The sequence below is a fragment of the Rhinoraja longicauda genome, chromosome 19, assembly GCF_053455715.1.
Source record: "Rhinoraja longicauda isolate Sanriku21f chromosome 19, sRhiLon1.1, whole genome shotgun sequence".
NCBI lineage: Eukaryota > Metazoa > Chordata > Chondrichthyes > Rajiformes > Arhynchobatidae > Rhinoraja > Rhinoraja longicauda.
The window spans coordinates 11931725-11949817 of record NC_135971.1 but is presented as its reverse complement, the minus strand read 5'-3'; the positions used below and the strand labels follow the sequence as shown (position 1 = coordinate 11949817).

Below are 18093 nucleotides of genomic sequence, written 5' to 3'. Positions count from 1 at the left end.
GACAAACCCATTGCAACAGAACATTAAATCCCACTGGCAAACCCAATAAAACAGAACATTAAATCCCACTGGCAAACCCATTAAAACAAAATATTGACATTTCACCCTCAAATTAAAGACACAGAAATTGCCATAGAAATTTTGAGCACCGGTCAACCAAACTTGGCGACCGGAAGCAGCTGTCAGTTGATTGAAGGCGCCGTCGGCCAATCAGCTTCCGCGGTGACGTTACGCCCCTCCTCTGATTGGTCCTCCCGCGGGAGTGCCCGCCCATTTCCAAGTTGGGTCGTCGCGCCTTGGTCCCTCCTCCCCCCCCCCTCACTCTCTCTCTCTCTCTTCAGGCCCAGTTTGCGCCTTTGATTTAAATCTTTATTATTCCTTTCTTTCCCGTTCCCCCCCCCCCCAAAAAAAACACAATAAAGCTTCTACCTTCTGCAGCTGATGCTTCGATGTAGACTGAGGAAAGAGGGGGTGGTGGTGGTTGAGGATCCAGTCGGCGATCCGCCGCCTTCTTCCTCAGCCTCCGGTCGGCGCGGTCGCCGCCAAAATCCAGCTCGGCCCTACTTCCGGTGCGCCGGGCAGGAAGTGACGCAACGCCCTAGCAACTGGGGGGCAAGAGGCCCCGAGCGACTAGGGGAGGCATCTGGTCCCTAGCAACCGGGGGGCATCTGGTCCCTAGCAACTGGTCCCTAGCAACTGGGGGGGGGGAAAGAGGCCCCTAGCAACTGGGGGGGCATTTGGTCCCTAGCAACTGGGGGCATCTTGTCCCTAGCAACTGGGGGGGAGGGCATCTGGTCCCTAGCAACTGGTCCCTAGCAACTGGAGGGGCATCTGGTCCCTAGCAACTGGGGGGCATCTGGTCCCCAGCAACTGTGGGGGGGGGGGGCATCTGGGCCCTAGCAACTGGGAGGCATTTTGGTTCCTAACAACAGGGGGGCATCTGGTCCCTAGCAACTGTGAGGGGCATCTGGTCCTTAGCAACTGGGGGGGCTGGTCACTAGCAACTGGGTTTGGCCTCTAGCAACAAGGGGGCATCTGGTCCCAAGCAACAGGGGGACATCTGGTCCCTAGCAACTGGGAGGCATTTTGGTTCCTAGCAACAGGGGGGCATCTGGTCCCTAGCAACTGTGGGAGCAAGAGGCCCCTAGCAACTGGGGGGCAAGAGGCCCCTAGCAACTGTGGGGGGGCATCTGGCCCCTATTGTGGAGTATTGTGGAGCTGTATGGGATCATTTCAACAACAACAACAACAACAACAACAACAAGATCACCCTGGAGAAAGTACAAAGCCGAGCAGCCCGCTTTGCATGTCATGACTACAAGCTAATAACATGCTGACTTCTCTCGGATAGGACACCCTAGACCTCTGCAGAATCAGGCTAAGACTTATTGCAATTTACAAGGAGATTCTCAAAATCACAGCCATCAAATCTCCCCATCATCCCAGAGCACCAACCGCCATGAAACGAGACAGAACACCGGTCTCTACATCATCAACTCGCTGAATTTCAATAAACTTTGCTACCAATATTCCCTTTTCCCCAGGACGATAAGGGGATGGAATATGTTACCACCCAACGCATTCCCGATGTTCAGTCATTTTAAAAAGGGGCTTGAGCAACTAGATCTCCTCAACTTGGTTGAAAAGGCCCACTTCAAAATTTGATCACTACTCTGCTCACTCCGACCTGCGCGAGATAGCTAACCACTTATGAGGTGTTTGCGCGGTAATCAACCAGAACCAGAACCAGAACCCTAGCAACTAGGGGGCAAGAGGCCCCTAGCAATTGGGGGGCACCTGGCCCCTAGAAACTCGGCCCCCCACAGGCAGAGGACTCATAGAAACATAGAAACGTAGAAACATGGACATAGGTGCAGGAGGAGGCCATTCGGCCCCTTCGAGCCAGCACCGACATTCAATGTGATCATCGCTGATCATCCACAATCAGTACCGCGTTCCTGCCTTTTCTCCATATCCCAACCCTAAGAGCTCTATCTAACTCTCTTTTAAATGCATCCAGTGAATTGGCCTCCGTTGCCTTCTGAGGCAGAGAATTCCACAGATTTACAACTCATGGTTTTTCCTCATCTCAGTTCTAAATGGCCTGCCCCATATTTTTAAACTGTGGCTCCTGGTTCTGGACTTCCACAACATTGGGAACATGTTTCCTGCATCTAGCATGTCCAATCCCTTAATAATTTTATATGTTCTGGTGCCTAAACATGGCACGCGTTGATGGCATAGAATATTTCAGCATGTTTCAGCAAGGATGTGTGTATGTGTGTGTGTATATGTGTCTGTGTGTGTGTGTGTGTATGTGTGTGTATATAGGCGTGTGTGTGTGTGAGTGTGTGTGTGTGTTTGTGTGTGTTTGTCAAGTCAAGTCAATTTTATTTGTATAACACATTTAAACACAACCCACGTTGACCAAAGTGCTGTACATCAGTGCAGGTACTAAAAAAGAACATACAATAGCACACAGACCTAGCACCACGGACATAAATAATTTACATCGCCCCCTCAAAGGGCTCAAATGCTAGGGAATAGAAGTAGGTTTTGAGCCTGGAATCAAAGGAGTCGAGTGTGTGTGTGTGTGTGTGTGTGTGTGTGTGTGTGTGTGTGTGTGTGTGTGTGTGTGTGTGTGTGTGTGTGTGTGTGTGTGTGTGTGTGTGTGTGTGTGTGTTTGTGTGTTTGTGTGTGTGTGTGTGTGTATATGTGTGCATATGTGTATGTGTCTGTATGTGTGTATGTATGTGTGCGTGTATGTGTGTATGTATGTGTATGTGTGTGTGTATGTTTGTGTGTGTGTGTGTGTGTATGTGTGTGTATATATAGAAACATAGAAAATAGGTGCAGGAGGAGGCCATTTGGCCCTTCGAGCCAGCACCGCCATTCATTGTGATTATGGCTGATCATCCACAATCAGTAACCTGTGCCTGCCTTCTCCCCATATCCCTTGATTCCACTGGCCCCTAGAGCTCAATCTAACTCTCTCTTAAATCCATCCAGTGATTTGGCCTCCACTGCCCTCTGTGGCAGAAAATTCCACAAATTCACAACAAATTCTCTGGGTGAAAAAGTTCCCTCACTTCAGTTTTAAATGGCCTCCCCTTTATTCTAAGACTGTGGCCCCTGGTTCTGGATTCGCCCAACATTGGGAATATTTTTCCTGCATCTAGCAGGAAAAAATGTGTGTGTATGTGTGTGTGTATATATGTGTGTGTGTGTGTGTGTGTGTGTGTGTGTGTGTGTGTGTGTGTGTGTCTGTGTGTTCTGTGTCTGTGTGTGTGTGTTTGTATGTGTGTGTCTGTGAGTGTCTGTGTGTGTGTTTGTGTGCGTGTGTCTGTGAGTGTGTGTGTTTCTGTGTGTGTGTGTTTCTGTGTGTGTATGTGTGTTTGTTTGTGTGTGTATGTGTGCTTGTGTGTGTGTGCATGTGTGTTTGTGTGTGTGTCTGTGCGTATGTGTGTGTGTCTCTGTGTGTGTGTGTAAAATACTCTGACCATTTGTTGTTGGTTTGCAATGTTTAATCGTGAATGCAGTGTGTGATTTATGTCAGTGCTCAGAGATTCAGTTGTGATCTGGCTGTGCCTTGCCTGGGTTATTCTTCCTCCCTGGAACTATTGTTCCAGATTGTTTCATTCGGACTTTGCTCAGTGGTGCACCAGTCCTGCCCTGAAACACTTCCCCTTGGGGGCAGCAGGTAGCAACTGATTTTTCCACCTCTTTGTTGATTAGTTTTGCTCTGTTGTCGTTTTCATATTGTTGCTGTTCCCTGTTTATGTCTGGGAACTTGAAGTGTTCATTTGCCAAGGGGGTTGGGGGGGGGGGGGGGGGGTGATGTCTTCCTTCAGTGTCAGCATTGCCCCCTTTCCAATCCACAATGCTGGCTGGGTATGAACTTGCTTTATGGGTGTGAGAATGTGTCTGTGTCAGTGTGTCAGTGTGAGAATTATTGTACTTCGTGGTCCAATATCACAACAAAAATGTGTCCGTGTGAGAGTGTGCCTGTCTGTGTGTGTGTGTGAGAATGTGTCTGTGTGTGAGTGTGTGTGAGTGTGAGAATGTGTCTGTCTGTGTGTGAGTGTGTCAGTATATGTCAGTGTGAGCATGTGGCTGTGTGTGACAGTGTGAGAATGTGCCTGTCTGTGTGTCAAGTCAAGTCAAGTTTATTTGTCACGTACACATACTGTGCAGTGAAATGAAAGTGGCAATGCCTGCGGGTTGTGCACAAAAAAGAATTACAGTTACAGCATATAAATAAAGTTAATAAGTTACTATTAGTGTCGACAAAAATTTAGTCTCTGGGGTTTATAAAGGTTGACAGTCCTGATGGCCTGTGGGAAGAAACTCCGTCTCATCCTCTCCGTTTTCGCAGCGTGACAGCGGAGGCGTTTGCCTGATCGTAGCATCTGGAACAGTCCGTTACTGGGGTGGCAGGGGTCCCTCATGATCTTGCTTGCTCTGGATCTGCACCTCCTTGTGAGATGCAAATGTGAGTGCTCACAATCACGATGCTCAAGACAATCTAGAGAAACAAGTATAGTTTATTTGCAAGTCTGCAGAGTTGGGTGTCTCCCCTGTCGAGACACACCGAGGTCGGGAAAATCCCTTCTTTTTGTTCACTTCATTTTACAATTGTTACACCTTTAATTCCTCCCCTTCGGGCTCCTTCCAATCGGAGCACTGAGGTGCTCAATCTACCGTCACCGCCCCTGTTGCCTTCCACATCATACAGTAATATTCATTTATTTCATTAGGCTAGCGCAGTACAGAGTTGTTCATGCCCTCCCTCTCTCCTAGCTCTCTGATTATTTTGGCCTTCCTCCCAGTTCTCTGATTATCTTGTAACACTTGTCCTTGGACTGTCACCATTTGTTCTTGCGGTTTTTTTCTCTAGCCGAGCACGGTCTGGTCAGTTATTTCTCAGGGTCGTATTGTCGAGTCAGCTATTTCTCAGGATCCGTTTTTTTAGTCGAGCATGGTCGATTCAGCTATTTCTCAGGATCCTTAGTCTAAATCAATTATCCCTTTTTACCCCTCTCTCACATCCTGATGTATAGGTCCTGCAGGGGGATGAATGTAGTTCCCATGGTGCGTTCTGCCGAACGCACTACTCTCTGCAGGGCCATCCTGTCCTGGGCAGAGCTGTTCCCAAACCAGACTGTAATGTTGAGTGTGAGAATGTGCCTGTCTGTGTGTGAGTGTGAGAATGTGTCCGTGTGTGTCAGTGTGAGAATGTGTCTGTGTGTGTCAGTGTGAGAATGTGTGTGTGTGTGAGTGTGTGTCAGTGTGAGAATGTGTCAGTGTGAGATGTCTGTGTGAGAATGTGTCTGTGTGTGTCAGTGTGAGAATGTGTGTCAGTGTGAGAAGGTGTCAGTGTGTGAGTGTGAGAAGGTGTCAGTGTGTGTCAGTGTGAGAATGTGTCTGTGTGTGTCAGTGTGAGAATGTGTCTGTGTGTGTGAGTGTGAGAATGTGTCTGTGTGAGAATGTGTCTGTGTGTGTCAGTGTGAGAAGGTGTCAGTGTGAGAATGTGTCTATGTGTCAGTGTGAGAATGTGTCTGTGTGAGTGTGTGTCAGTGTGAGAAGGTGTCTGTGTGTGAGAATGTGTCTGTGTGTGTCAGTGTGAGAAGGTGTCAGTGTGTCAGTGTGAGAATGTGTCTGTGTGTCAGTGTGAGAATGTGTCTGTGTGTGTTTGTGTGAGAATGTGTCTGTGTGTGTCTGTGTGAGAATGTGGCTTCTTGCGTTTGAGGCAGCAGAAGTTATGAAGCTGCTTCTGCTTCTGCTGTCTCTGTTTGTTGTCGTTCGCCTGACTGAGGTCAGTTGACAGGGCTCACCACGTGGAGGTCGACAACGTGAGCCCCAGAATGTGGCTGTGTGTCAGTGTGAGAATGTGTGTGTGTGTGTGTGTGTGTGTGTCAGTGTGAGAATGTGTCTGTGTGTGTTTGTGTCAGAATGTGTCTGTGTGTGTGAGAATATGTCTGTGTGTGTCAGTGTGAGAATGTGTCTGTGTGTGTTTGTGTGAGAATGTGTCTGTGTCTGTCTGTGAGAATGTGTCTGTGTGTTTGTGTGAGAATGTGTCTGTGTGTGTCAGTGTGAGAATGTGCCTGTGTGTGTATGTGTGAGAATATGTCTGTGTCTGTCAGTGTCAGAATGTGTCTGTGTGTTTGTGTGAGAATGTGTCTGCGTGTCAGTGTGAGAATGTGACTGTGTGTCAGTGTGAGAAGGTGTCAGTGTGAGAATGTGTGAGTGTGTGTGAGTTGTGTCAGTGTGAGGATGTGCGAGTGTGTGTCAGTGTGAGGATGTCTGTGTGTCAGTGTGAGAATGTGAGTGTGTGAGTGTGAGAATGTGTGAGTGTGAGAATGTGTCTGTGTGTCAGTGTGAGAATGTGTGAGTGTGTGTCAGTGTGAGAATGTGTGAGTGTGTGTCAGTGTGAGGATGTGTGTGTCAGTGTGAGGATGTCAGTGTGTGTCAGTGTGATAATGTGTCTGTGTGAGTGTGTGAAGGTGAGTGTCTGTGAGTTTGAATGTGTGAGTTGTGAGAATGTGCCTGTGTGAGTGTGTGTGAGAATGTGTCTGTGTGAGTGTGTGTATGTCTGTGAGAATGTGTCAGTGTATGAGTGTGAATGTGTGTGTGTGAGAATGTGCCTGTGTGAGTGTGAGAATGTTTCTGTGTGTGAGTGAGTGTCTGTGAGTGAGTGTGTGTATGTCTGTGAGAATGTGTCAGTGTATGAGTGTGTGAATATAGAGTCATAGAGTCCTACAGCACAGAAAGAGGCCCTTCGGCCCATCGTGTCCGCGCCGCCCGTTACCAAACACAGTCTAATTTTAATCCCATTTTCCCGCATTTGGACCGCAGCCCTGAATGTTGTAGCATTTCAAGTGCCCATCCAAATGCCTCTTAAACGCTGTGAGTGTTCCCGCCTCCACCACCACCCCAGGCAGTGAGTTCCAGACTCCAACCACCCTCTGGGTGAAAAAGTTCTTTCTCACACCCCCCCGAAACATCCCTCCCCTTACCCTGTATCTATGTCCCCTCGTTGTTGAGAATATGAGTGTCTTTGTGTGAGTTGTGAGAATGTGCCTGTGAGTGTGTGTGAGAGAGAACGGGTGAGTGTGAGAATGAGTGTGTGTGTGTGAGAGAATGTGTGAGTGTAAGAATGTGTCTGTGAGTGAGAATATGTCTGTATGTGAGTGTGAGAATATGTCTGTATGTCAGTGTGAGAATGTGTCTGTGCGTGAATGTTAGAATGTGTTTGTATGTGAAATGTGTGAGACCGCACCTGGAGTACTGTGTGCAGTTTTGGTCTCCAAATTTGAGGAAGGATATTCTTGCTATTGAGGGCGTGCAGCGTAGGTTCACTAGGTTAATTCCCGGAATGGCGGGACTGTCGTATGAGGAAGAACTTTTTCAGTCAGAGAGTGGTGAAGGTGTGGAATTCTCTGCCTCAGAAGGCAGTGGAGGCCAGTTCGTTGGATGCTTTCAAGAGAGAGCTGGATAGAGCTCTTAAGGATAGCGGAGTGAGGGGGTATGGGGAGAAGGCAGGAACGGGGTACTGATTGAGAGTGATCAGCCATGATCGCATTGAATGGCGGTGCTGGCTCGAAGGGCTGAATGGCCCCCTCCTGCACCTATTGTCTATTGTCTATTGTCTATTGTGTGTGAGTGTGAGAATGTGTCTGCATGTGAATGTATGAGAATGTGTCTGTGTGTGAGTGCGTCTGTGGGTGAGTGTGTATTTTTAAGGTAGAGATCGACAGATTAGGCTGTCAGGGGTTACGGGGTGAAGGCAGGAGAAAGGGTTGGGGTCACGGGGAGAACGCACAAACTCTGTACAGACAGCACCCGTAGTCAGGATCGAACCCGGGTCTCTGGCGCTGTGAGGCTGCAACTCTACCACTGCCCCACTGTGCCTCCAACATCGGGAACATGTTTCCTGCCTCCAGCGTGTCCAATCCCTTAATAATCTTATATGTTTCAATAAGATCCCCTCTCATCCTTCTAAATTCCAGTGTATACAAGCCCAGTCGCTCCAGTCTTTCAACATACGACAGTCCCGCCATTCCGGGAATTAACCTGGTGAACCTACACTGCACTCCCTCAATAGCAAGAAAGTCCGTCCTCAAATTTGGAGACCAAAACTGCACACAGTACTCCATGTGTGGTCTTACCAGGGCCCTGCACAACTGCAGAAGGACCTCTTTGCTCCGATAAAATCTGAAATAAAATCTTGGCTTCAATCAAACTTCCTCAAACTCAATTGCAACAAATCTGAAATCATTATCATTGGTCCAAAAATGCTCACCAAATCCACCCAAAACTTCATCCTCAACATTGATGGTCTCCCAGTATCCACCTCACCTCACATCCGGAATCTTGGAATCATCCTTGATCAAACCCTCTCCTTCGACAAACACATCAAACACATCACAAAGACAGCCTTCTTCCACCTCAAAAACATTGCCCGTCTCCGTCCATCCCTCTCCTCCACAGCTGCAGAAACCCTCATCCACGCCTTCATCACCTCCCGTCTGGACTACTGCAACAGCCTCCTCTATGGCGCACCCTCAAAAATCATCAATAAACTTCAATACATTCAAAACTCCGCTGCCCGTCTACTCACACACACCTCGATCCGTGACCATATCACCCCCGTCCTTTATAAACTCCACTGGCTCCCCATCCCCCAGAGAATCCAGTACAAAATCCTCCTCAAAACCTACAAAGCCCTCCATAACCTGGCCCCATCCTACCTGACCGACCTCCTCCACAGGCACACTCCCACCTGCACCCTCCGCTCTGTCGCTGCCAATCTCCTATCCCCACACATCCGGACTAAACTCAGATCCTGGGGGGACAGGGCTTTCTCCATCGCTGCTCCCACCCTATGGAACTCACTACCTCAAACCGTCAGAGACTCCCCCACACTCACCACATTCAAAACATCACTGAAGTCTCACCTGTTCAGTACTGCCTTCAACCACTGAAGGTCACCTCACCTTCTGTCTCCTTTCTCTGTTCATTTATTTATTTACTTATTTATCTATTTATTCATTTCCCCTATGTTCTCAAAATCTCTGTAAAGCGTCTTTGAATATATGAAAAGCGCTATATAAATAAAATGTATTATTATTATTATACTCAACTCCTCTTGTCATGAAGGCCAACATGCCATTAGCTTTCTTCACTGCCTGCTGTACCTTTGATTTTAACCAGCATCTGCAGATTTTTTCATACACAGTTTCAACTGAATGTGTAAAGTCACAACATCGTAAGTAGGGGAGCATCTTAGAAACACAGAAACATAGAAAATAGGTGCAGGAGGAGGCCATTTGGCCCTTCGAGCCAGCACCACCATTCATTGTGATCATGGCTGATCATCCACAATCAGTAACCTGTGCCCAACTTCTCCCCATACCCCTTGATTTCACTAGCCCCTAGAGCTCCATCTAACTCTCTCTTAAATTCATCCAGTGATTTGGTCTCCACAGTCCTCTGTGGCAGAGAATTCCACAAATTCACAACAAATTCTCTGGGTGAAAAAGTTCCTTCTCACCTCAGTTTTAAATGGCCTCCCCTTTATTCGTAGACTGTGTCCCCTGGTTTTGGACTCCCCCAACATTGGGAACATTTTTCCTGCATCTAGCTTGTCCAGTCCTTTTATAATTTTATATGTCTCTATAAGATCCCCTCTCATCCTTCTAAACTCCAGTGAATACAAGCCTAGCCTTTTCAATTTTTCCTCATATGACAGTCCCGCCATCCCGGGGATCAATCTCGTGAACATACGCTGCACTGCCTCAATTACAAGGATGTCCTTCCTCAAATTAGGAGACCAAAACTGTGCACAATACTCCAGATGTGGTCTCACCAGAGCCCTGTACAACTGCAGAAGGACCTCTTTGCTCTTCTACTCAACTCCTCTTGTCATGAAGGCCAACATGCCATTAGCTTTCTTCACTGCCTGCTGTACCTTTGTGTCAACCTTTAATTTTAAACAGCATCTGCAGTTTTTTTCCTACACGGTTTCTACTGGAAGTGTATCGCTTTTTAACCGTCGTAACTCGAAGCATCGTAAGTCGAGGAGCATCTGGTAAAGGGATGAGCGATTGACTATGGCTTTGTAGGACAATAACTGAGAATGCTGGTACAAATCGAAGGTAGACTCAAAGTGCTGGAGTAACTCAGCGGGTCAGGCAGCATCTCTGGAGAGAAGAAACGGGTGACGATTCGGGTCGAGACCCTTCTTCAGACTGATGTGGCAGGAGGAATCACAGAGGGGGAACAGCGACAGAGCATGTTGCTAAAGTCTCGTCGAAGAGAGGAGGAGGAACTTGAAAGTAGACACTCCTTGAGGAGAAATCGCAGTGGAGCGGCAAGTTGTGTAGGAAAATAACTGCAGACGCTGGTACAAATCGAAGTGCTGGAGTAACTCAGCGGGTCGGGCAGCATCTCCGGAGAACATGGATGGGTGACGTTTCACAGAGTGCTGGAGTAACTCAGCGGGTCAGGCAACATCTGTGGGGAACATGGATAGATGACGTCTGTGGAGAACATGGATAGGTGATGTTTCACAGAGTGCTGGAGTAACTCAGCGGGTCGGGCAGCATCTGTGGAGAGAAGGAGCGGGTGAGGTTTCGGGTCGAGACCCTTCTTCAGACTGATGTGATTGACGTTGGCCTTGTGTGTTTCTGACCGTGACAGGGTGCAGGCCGGTGACCATGGCCACCCGGCAGCAGAGGAAGGTGTTGCGCTACGCCGAGGCGGGCGAGGCGGGCAAGCTGCGGTCCTACCTGCACCGGCACCCGCGGCTGGGGGTGGCCTTCAGCGGCCGCAAGGGCCGCAGCCCGCTGCACGTGGCGTGCGCCCGCAGTGGGGGGGACGCTGCCGCCAGGCTGCTGCTGCGCCGCGGAGCCGACCCCATGAGCCGCGACGCCAGGGGGAACACGCCGCTGCACCTGGCCGCCCGCCTCGCACTGAGGAGAGGAGAGCAAGGTAACCAGCAGCTCACCGTGATGGTTCGGCGTTCGTAACCTACAGCGTCCGGGCCTACAGCGTCCGGGCCTACAGCGCCCGGGCCTACAGCACCCTCCGGGCCTACAGCACCCCCCGGGCCTACAGCGCCTGGGCCTACAGCGCCCCCGGGCCTACAGCGTCCGGGCCTACAGCGCCCGGGCCTACAGCACCCCCCGGGCCTACAGCACCCCCCGGGCCTACAGCACCCCCCGGGCCTACAGTACCCCCCGGGCCTACAGCGCCCGGGCCTACAGCACCCCTCGGGCCTACAGTACCCCCTGGGCCTACAGCACCCCCCGGGCCTACAGCACCCCCCGGGCCTACAGCACCCCCCGGGCCTACAGTACCCCCCGGGCCTACAGCACCCCCCGGGCCTAATACGGGACAAACCAATATAGCCCGAAATATGGAATATCCCAGCTAATACGGGACAGTTGGCAACCCTATTCCTAACCCCATTGTCCTGCCTTCTCCCAGTAACCGCTGACACCCGTACCAATCACGAATCTATCACTCTAATATCGACTTGGGGAGGAGCTCCATTGGCTAAGGTGACGTGGTCTTGTTCTTTCCCAGCTGATGGGGATGTGGTGGTGCCTTTGGTGAAGTGTTGCCCGGCGGCCATGGACGTGTTGAATGAGGACGGGGTCACTCCAAGAGAAATACTCAGGTCAAGGTCAAAGCCTCAGGTAAGGTGGACACAAAATGCTGGAGTAACTCAGCGGGTCAGGCAGCATCTCGGGAGAGAAGGAACGGGTGACCTTTCGGGTCGAGACCCTTCTTCAGACTGATGTCGGGGGGGGGGGGCGGGACAAAGATAGGATGTCGTCGGAGACGGGAAGACTGGTGGGAGAACTGGGAAGGGGGAGGGGATGGAGAGAGAGAGGGAAAGCAAGGGCTATCTGAAGTTAGAGAGGTCAATGTTGGGTGTAAACTACCCAAGCGAAATATGAGGTGCTGTTCATCCAATTTGTGCTGGGCCTCACTCTGACAGTGGAGGAGGCCCAGGACAGAAAGGTCAGACTGGGAGTGGGAGGGAGAGTTGAAGTGCTGAGCCACCGGGAGATCAGGTTGGTTTAGGCGGACTGAGCGGAGGTGTTGAGCGAAACGATCGCCGAGCCTGCGCTTGGTCCCGCCGATGTGGAGAAGTCGACACCTGGAACAGCGGATACAGTAGATGAGGTCGGAGGAGGTGCAGGTGAACCTCTGCCTCGCCTGGAAAGACTGTCGGAGTCCTTGGATGGAGTCGAGGTGGGGAGGTAAAGGGACAGGTGTTGCATCTCCTGCGGTTGCTTGGGAAAGTACCTGGGGAGGGGGTGGTTTTGGGTAGGAAGGGAGGAGTGGACCGGGGAAAGCTATCAGGCAAGCTTGGCCGCTGGAGGTCTGGCCAAACGGAAATAGATACAAAGTGCTGTAGTAACGAGAACGATCCCAGGAATGAATGGGTTAACATATGATGAGCGTTTGTCGGCACTGGGCCTGCACTCGCTGGAGTTTAGAAGGATGGCTATTGAGGGCGTGCAGCGTAGGTTTACTAGGTTAATTCCCAGAATGGCGGGACTGTCGTATGTTGAAAGACTAGAGCGACTAGGCTTGTATACACTGGAATTTAGAAGAATGAGAGGGGATCTTATCGAAACATGTAAGATTATTAAGGGGTTGGACACGTTAGAGGCAGGAAACATGTTCCCAATGTTGGGGGAATCCAGAACCAGGGGTCACAGTTTAAGAATAAGGGGTAGGCCATTTAGAACGGAGATGAGGAAAAACTTGTTCAGTCGGAGAGTTGTGAATCTGTGGAATTCTCTGCCTCAGAAGGCAGTGGAGGCCAATTCTCTGAATGCATTCAACAGAGAGCTAGATAGAGCTCTTAAGGATAGCGGAGTCAGGGGGTATGGGGAGAAGGCAGGAACGGGGTACTGATTGAGAATGATCAGCCATGATCGCATTGAATGGCAGTGCTGGCTCGAGGGGCCGAATGGCCTACTTCTGAACCAATTGTCTATTGTCTATGAGGGGGAACCTCATTGAAACGTACTGAATAGTGAAAGGCCTGGATAGAGTGGATGTGGAGAGGATGTTTCCACTAGTGGGAGAGTCTAGGACCAGAGGGCACAGCCTCAGGATTAAAGGACGTTCCTTGAGGAAGGAGATGAGGAGGAATTTCTTTGGTGAATCTGTGGAATTCATCGCCACAGACGGCTGTGGAGGCCACAAGTCAGTGAATATTTTTGAGGCAGAGATAGACAGATTGTTGATTAGTGCGGGTGTCAGGGGTTATGGGGAGAAAGCAGGAGAATGGGGTTAGGAGGGAGAGATAGATCAGCCGTGATTGAATGGCGGAGTAGACTTGATGGGCCGAATGGCCTAATTCTGCTCCTACCACTTATGAACTCAGTTGGGTCAGGCAGCATCTCTGGAGAATGTGGATAGGTGACGTTTCACAGAGTGCTGGAGTAACTCAGCGGGTCAGGCAGCATCTGTGGAGAACGTGGATAGGTGAGGGCGTGCAGCGTAGGTTCACTAGGTTAATTCCCGGAATGGCGGGACTGTCGTATGTTCAAAGGCTGGAGCAATTAGGCTTGTATACACTGGAATTTAGATGGATGAGGGGGGATCTTATTGAAACATATAAGATAATTAGGGGATTGGACACATTAGAGGCAGGAAACATGTTCCCAATGTTGGGGGAGTCCAGAACAAGGGGCCACAGTTTAAGAATAAGGGGTAGGCCATTTAGAACGGAGATGAGGAAGAACTTTTTCAGTCAGAGAGTGGTGAAGGTGTGGAATTCTCTGCCTCAGAAGGCAGTGGAGGCCAGTTCGTTGGATGCTTTCAACAGAGAGCTGGATAGAGCTCTTAAGGATAGCGGAGTGAGGGGGGTATGGGGAGAAGGCAGGAACGGGGTACTGATTGAGAGTGATCAGCCATGATCGCATTGAATGGCGGTGCTGGCTCGAAGGGCTGAATGGCCTCCTCCTGCACCTATTGTCTATTGTCTATTGTGACGTTTCACAGAGTGCTGGAGTAACTCAGCAGGTCAGGCAGCACCTGTGGAGAGAAGGTAGATACGAAACGCTGGAGTAACTCAGGGGGACGGGCAGCGTCTCTGGAGAGAAGGGATGGGTGACGTCTCGGGTCGAGACCCTCCTTCAGACTGTACGGCCGCAGAACCCAGACCTCTCCCCTTCAAACCCCTCAGCAGGACACGGGGCCAGCGGACGGGGGTCCGCAAGAAGCAGAGAGGGACCGCAGCGACGGGGAGTGGTACAGCAAGCTGTTCGGCGAATGCGAGGACGAATTCTACCAGTCGTGCGGTCGCTACGAGGGTGAGAGACGCAGAAAATAGGTGCAGGAGGCGGCCATTCGGCCCTTCGAGCCTGTACGCACCGCCATTCAACGTGATCACGGCTGATCATTCTCAATCAGTACCCCGTTCCTGCCTTCTCCCCATATCCCCTAACTCCGCTATCCTTAAGAGCTCTATCCAGCTCTCCCTTGAATGCATCCAGAGAATTGGCCTCCACTGCCCTCTGAGGCAGAGAATTCCACAGATTCACAACTCTCTGGGTGAAAAAGTTTATCCTCATCTCCGTTCTAAATGGCCTACTACCCCTTATTCTTAAACTGTGGCCCCTTGTTCTGGACTCCCCCAACATTGGGAACATGTTTCCTGCCTCTAACGTGTCCATCCCCTTAATAATCTTATATGTTTCGATAAGATCACCTCTCATCCTTCTAAATTCCAGTGTATACAAGCCCAGTCGCTCCAGTCTTTCAACATACGACAGTCCCGCCATATCATATCATATCATATCATATATATACAGCCGGAAACAGGCCTTTTCGGCCCTCCAAGTCCGTGCCGCCCAGTGATCCCCGTACATTAACACTATCCTACACCCACTAGGGACAATTTTTACATTTACCCAGCCAATTAACCTACATACCATGCCGGTAATTAACCTGGTGAACCTACACTGCACGCCCTCAATAGCAAGAATATCCTTCCTCAAATTTGGAGACCAAAACTGCACACAGTACTCCAGGTGCGGTCTCACTAGGGCACTGTACAACTGCAGAAGGACCTCTTTGCTCCTATACTCAACTTCTCTTGTTATGAAGGCCAACATTCCATTGGCTTTCTTCACTGCCTGCTGTACCTGCATGCTTCCTTTCAGTGACTGATGCACTAGGACACCCAGATCTCGTTGTACGTCCCCTTTTCCTAACTTGACACCATTCAGATAATAATCTGCCCTCCTATTCTTACCACCAAAGTGGATAACCTCACACTTATCCACATTAAACTGCATCTGCCATGCATCCGCCCACTCACACAACCTGTCCAAGTCACCCTGCAACCTCATAGCATCTTCCTCACAGTTCACACTACCACTCAGCTTTGTATCACCAATTTGTTAATGGTACTTTTAATCCCTTCATCCAAGTCATTAATGTCTTATTCTTATTCTTAAACTGAGTGTGGCCCCTGGTTCTGGACTCCCCCAACATCGGGAACATGTTTCCTGCATCTAACATGTCCAATCCCTTAATAATTTTATAAGTCAATGCTCGGTGTCTTAATGGGGCGGTCACGGTGGTGCAGCGGTAGAGTTGCTGCCTTACAGCGCTTGCAGCGCTAGTGACCTGGGTTCGATCCCGACTACGGGCGCTGTCCGTACGGAGTTTGCACGTTCTCCCCGTGACCTGCGTGGGTTTTCTCCGAGATCTTCGGTTTCCTCCCACACTCCAAAGACGTGCAGGTTTGTAGGTTAATTGGCTGGGCAAATGTAAAAATTGTCCCTAGTGTGTGTAGGATAGTGTTAGTGCGCAGGGATCGCTGGTCGGCGCGGACCCGGTGGGCCGAAGGGCCTGTTTCCGCGCTGTGTCTCTAAACTAAACTGAACTAAACTGATCTCAGCTGATCTCACCTCGGCCTGTCTTTTGTCCCCGGGGCAGATGACTACTGCGAGCCTGAGCCGGAGCCACAGACGTACGAGCGCTGGGCCGAGCGGTTGGCGAGGGAATACGCGCAGAGGCGCGCCCGGGCCCGGCCCGGCGTCGGCAGAGCCCCGCCCGTGGATCGGGAGAAGGAGAAGCGGCGGGAGCGGGAGGAGCTGCGGGACCGGATGCGGCAGCGGCTGGAGGCGGAGCAGCGCCGGCGGCACCAGGAGGAGGCGGCGGAGGCCGCCGGAGGGCGCAAGCAGCGCTACGAGCGGGGCTGCGCCCGGGTGTTCGGGCGCGGCGGAGGGGCGGCGGCGGACAAGGAGGAGGAGGAGGAGGAGGAGGGGGGAGGGGGCCGCCTGGCCTACGCCGACATCCCCTGGCCCCACCCGCGGGGCACGGTGGACGAGATGGTGGCGGTGGTGGTGCACGGCGTGGACCGCGGGCGGCCGGAGGAGCTGCGGCGTTACCTGCGGCAGCAGCGGGCCGTCTGGCACCCCGACCGCTTCGCCCAGCGCTGCGGCGAGCGGCTCCTGGAGGCCGACCGGCGGCGGATCCTCGACACCGTCACCGCCCTCTCACAGGCGCTCAACAAGCTGGCGGAAACCGTCCCGTAAACGCCCGCGGCCCCCGTCTAACGGGCAACCAGGACCAGGGGCCACACACACACACACACACAGTCCAGGAATAAAGGGGAGGCCATTTAAAACTGAGGTGAGAAAAAAACTTTTTCACACGGAGAATTTGTTGTGAATTTGTGTGGAATTCTCTGCCACAGAGGGCAGTGGGGGCCAATTCACTGGATGGGTTTAAGAGAGAGTTAGATAGTGCTCTAGGGGCTAGTGGAATCAAGGGATATGGGGAGAAGGCAGGCACGGGTTACTGATTGTGGACGATCAGCCATGATCACAATGAATGGCGGTGCGTACAGGCTCGAAGGGCCAAATGGCCTCCTCCTGCACCTGTTTTCAATGTTTCTATGGAATGCAGGGACCGGGAATGTAGAGACGGGAGCAGCAGAGGCTGCTTGACACACAAGATGCTGGAGTAACTCAGCGGGTCAGGCAGCATCCCCGGAGAACTTGGAACATGTGGTCTTTCAGGTTGGGACCCTTCTCCAGACTGGTGACATAGAAACATAGAAGAAAAGATGCAGGAGGAGGCTATTCGGCCCTTCGAGCCAGCACCACCGTTCACTGTGAACATGGCTGATCATCCACAATCAGTATCCCGTTCCTGCCCTCTCCCTCCATACTCCCTGACTCCGCTATCATTAAGAGCTCTATCTAGCTCTCTCTTGAAATCATCCAGAGAATTGGCCTCCACTGCCTTCTGAGGCAGAGAATTCCACAGATTCGCAACTCTCCAACTGAAAACGTTTTTCCTCATCTCCGTTCTAAATGGCCTACCCCTTATTCTTAAACTGTGTGTGGCCCCTGGTTCTGGACTCCCCCAACATCGGGAACATGTCTCCTGCCTCTAGCGTGTCCAACCCCTTAATAATCTTATATGTTGCGATAAGATCCCCCTCTCATCCTTGTAAATTCCAGCGCATACAAGCCCAGTCGCTCCAGCCTTTCAACGTACGACAGTCCCGCCATTCCGGGAATTAACCTGGCGAACCTACGCTGCACGCCCTCAATAGCAAGGACGTCCTTCCTCAGGTTTGGAGACCAAAAACTGCACACAGTACTCCAGGTGCGGTCTCACCAGGGCCCTGTACAACTGCAGATTCTGCAGACGACTGCAGGCCTTTTGGGTCGGGAGCCTTATTCGGAATGGTGACTTTTGCACGGGAACTCTTCTACCGACCTTCTTCCAAGAGTTGGCTATGGGAACGGATCTGCTGGGTCCGGCCGAGCCGGAGTTCCGGAGCCCCGGCCGCACGGGGAGCAAATTCCGCCCGCCGATGATGTCCTGATGAGGTCCATCGAGATCTGCGGCCACCAGGCTTTCTGGGGGGGACTTCCGGGAGGGAGGGGGGGGGGGGGGGGTGGGGGGGGAGGGATTTCAAGCGCGCACTCGGAATTCTGCCCGGGTCAAAAGAGGTACCAGACCACCAGTCGGCGGGAAAATAACCTCCGGGCTTTTGTACTCTTTGTCGAGCGACCCCCTGATTACCGTCTGTTTTCT

The 18093-nt window shown here is 51.3% G+C and overlaps 2 protein-coding genes across 3 annotated transcripts in view; one reads left to right on the top strand and one right to left on the bottom strand.

The window, feature by feature from the left end:
* csnk2b (casein kinase 2, beta polypeptide) overlaps positions 1 to 570 on the bottom strand; it is a 37113-nt gene extending 36543 nt beyond the window's left edge. The window contains exon 1 of the mRNA XM_078415970.1: positions 430 to 570. The gene's annotated coding sequence lies outside the window, so the exon portion shown is untranslated. The remainder of the gene's footprint in view (positions 1 to 429) is intronic.
* A 3107-nt stretch (positions 571 to 3677) lies between these two features.
* Positions 3678 to 17914, top strand: nfkbil1 (nuclear factor of kappa light polypeptide gene enhancer in B-cells inhibitor-like 1). 2 transcript variants are annotated; one of them, XM_078415803.1, is made up of 5 exons: positions 3678 to 3700; positions 10702 to 10992; positions 11590 to 11702; positions 14219 to 14342; positions 15976 to 17914. In XM_078415803.1, exons 2-5 carry the CDS (start codon positions 10719 to 10721, stop codon positions 16575 to 16577), a joined length of 1113 nt encoding a protein of 370 aa, XP_078271929.1. In that variant the 5' UTR covers positions 3678 to 3700; positions 10702 to 10718; the 3' UTR covers positions 16578 to 17914. The 2 variants fall into 2 exon arrangements, with proteins under 2 accessions (XP_078271929.1, XP_078271928.1); XM_078415802.1 differs by having other exon boundaries at positions 14216 to 14342.
* Positions 17915 to 18093: the final 179 nt, after the last annotated feature.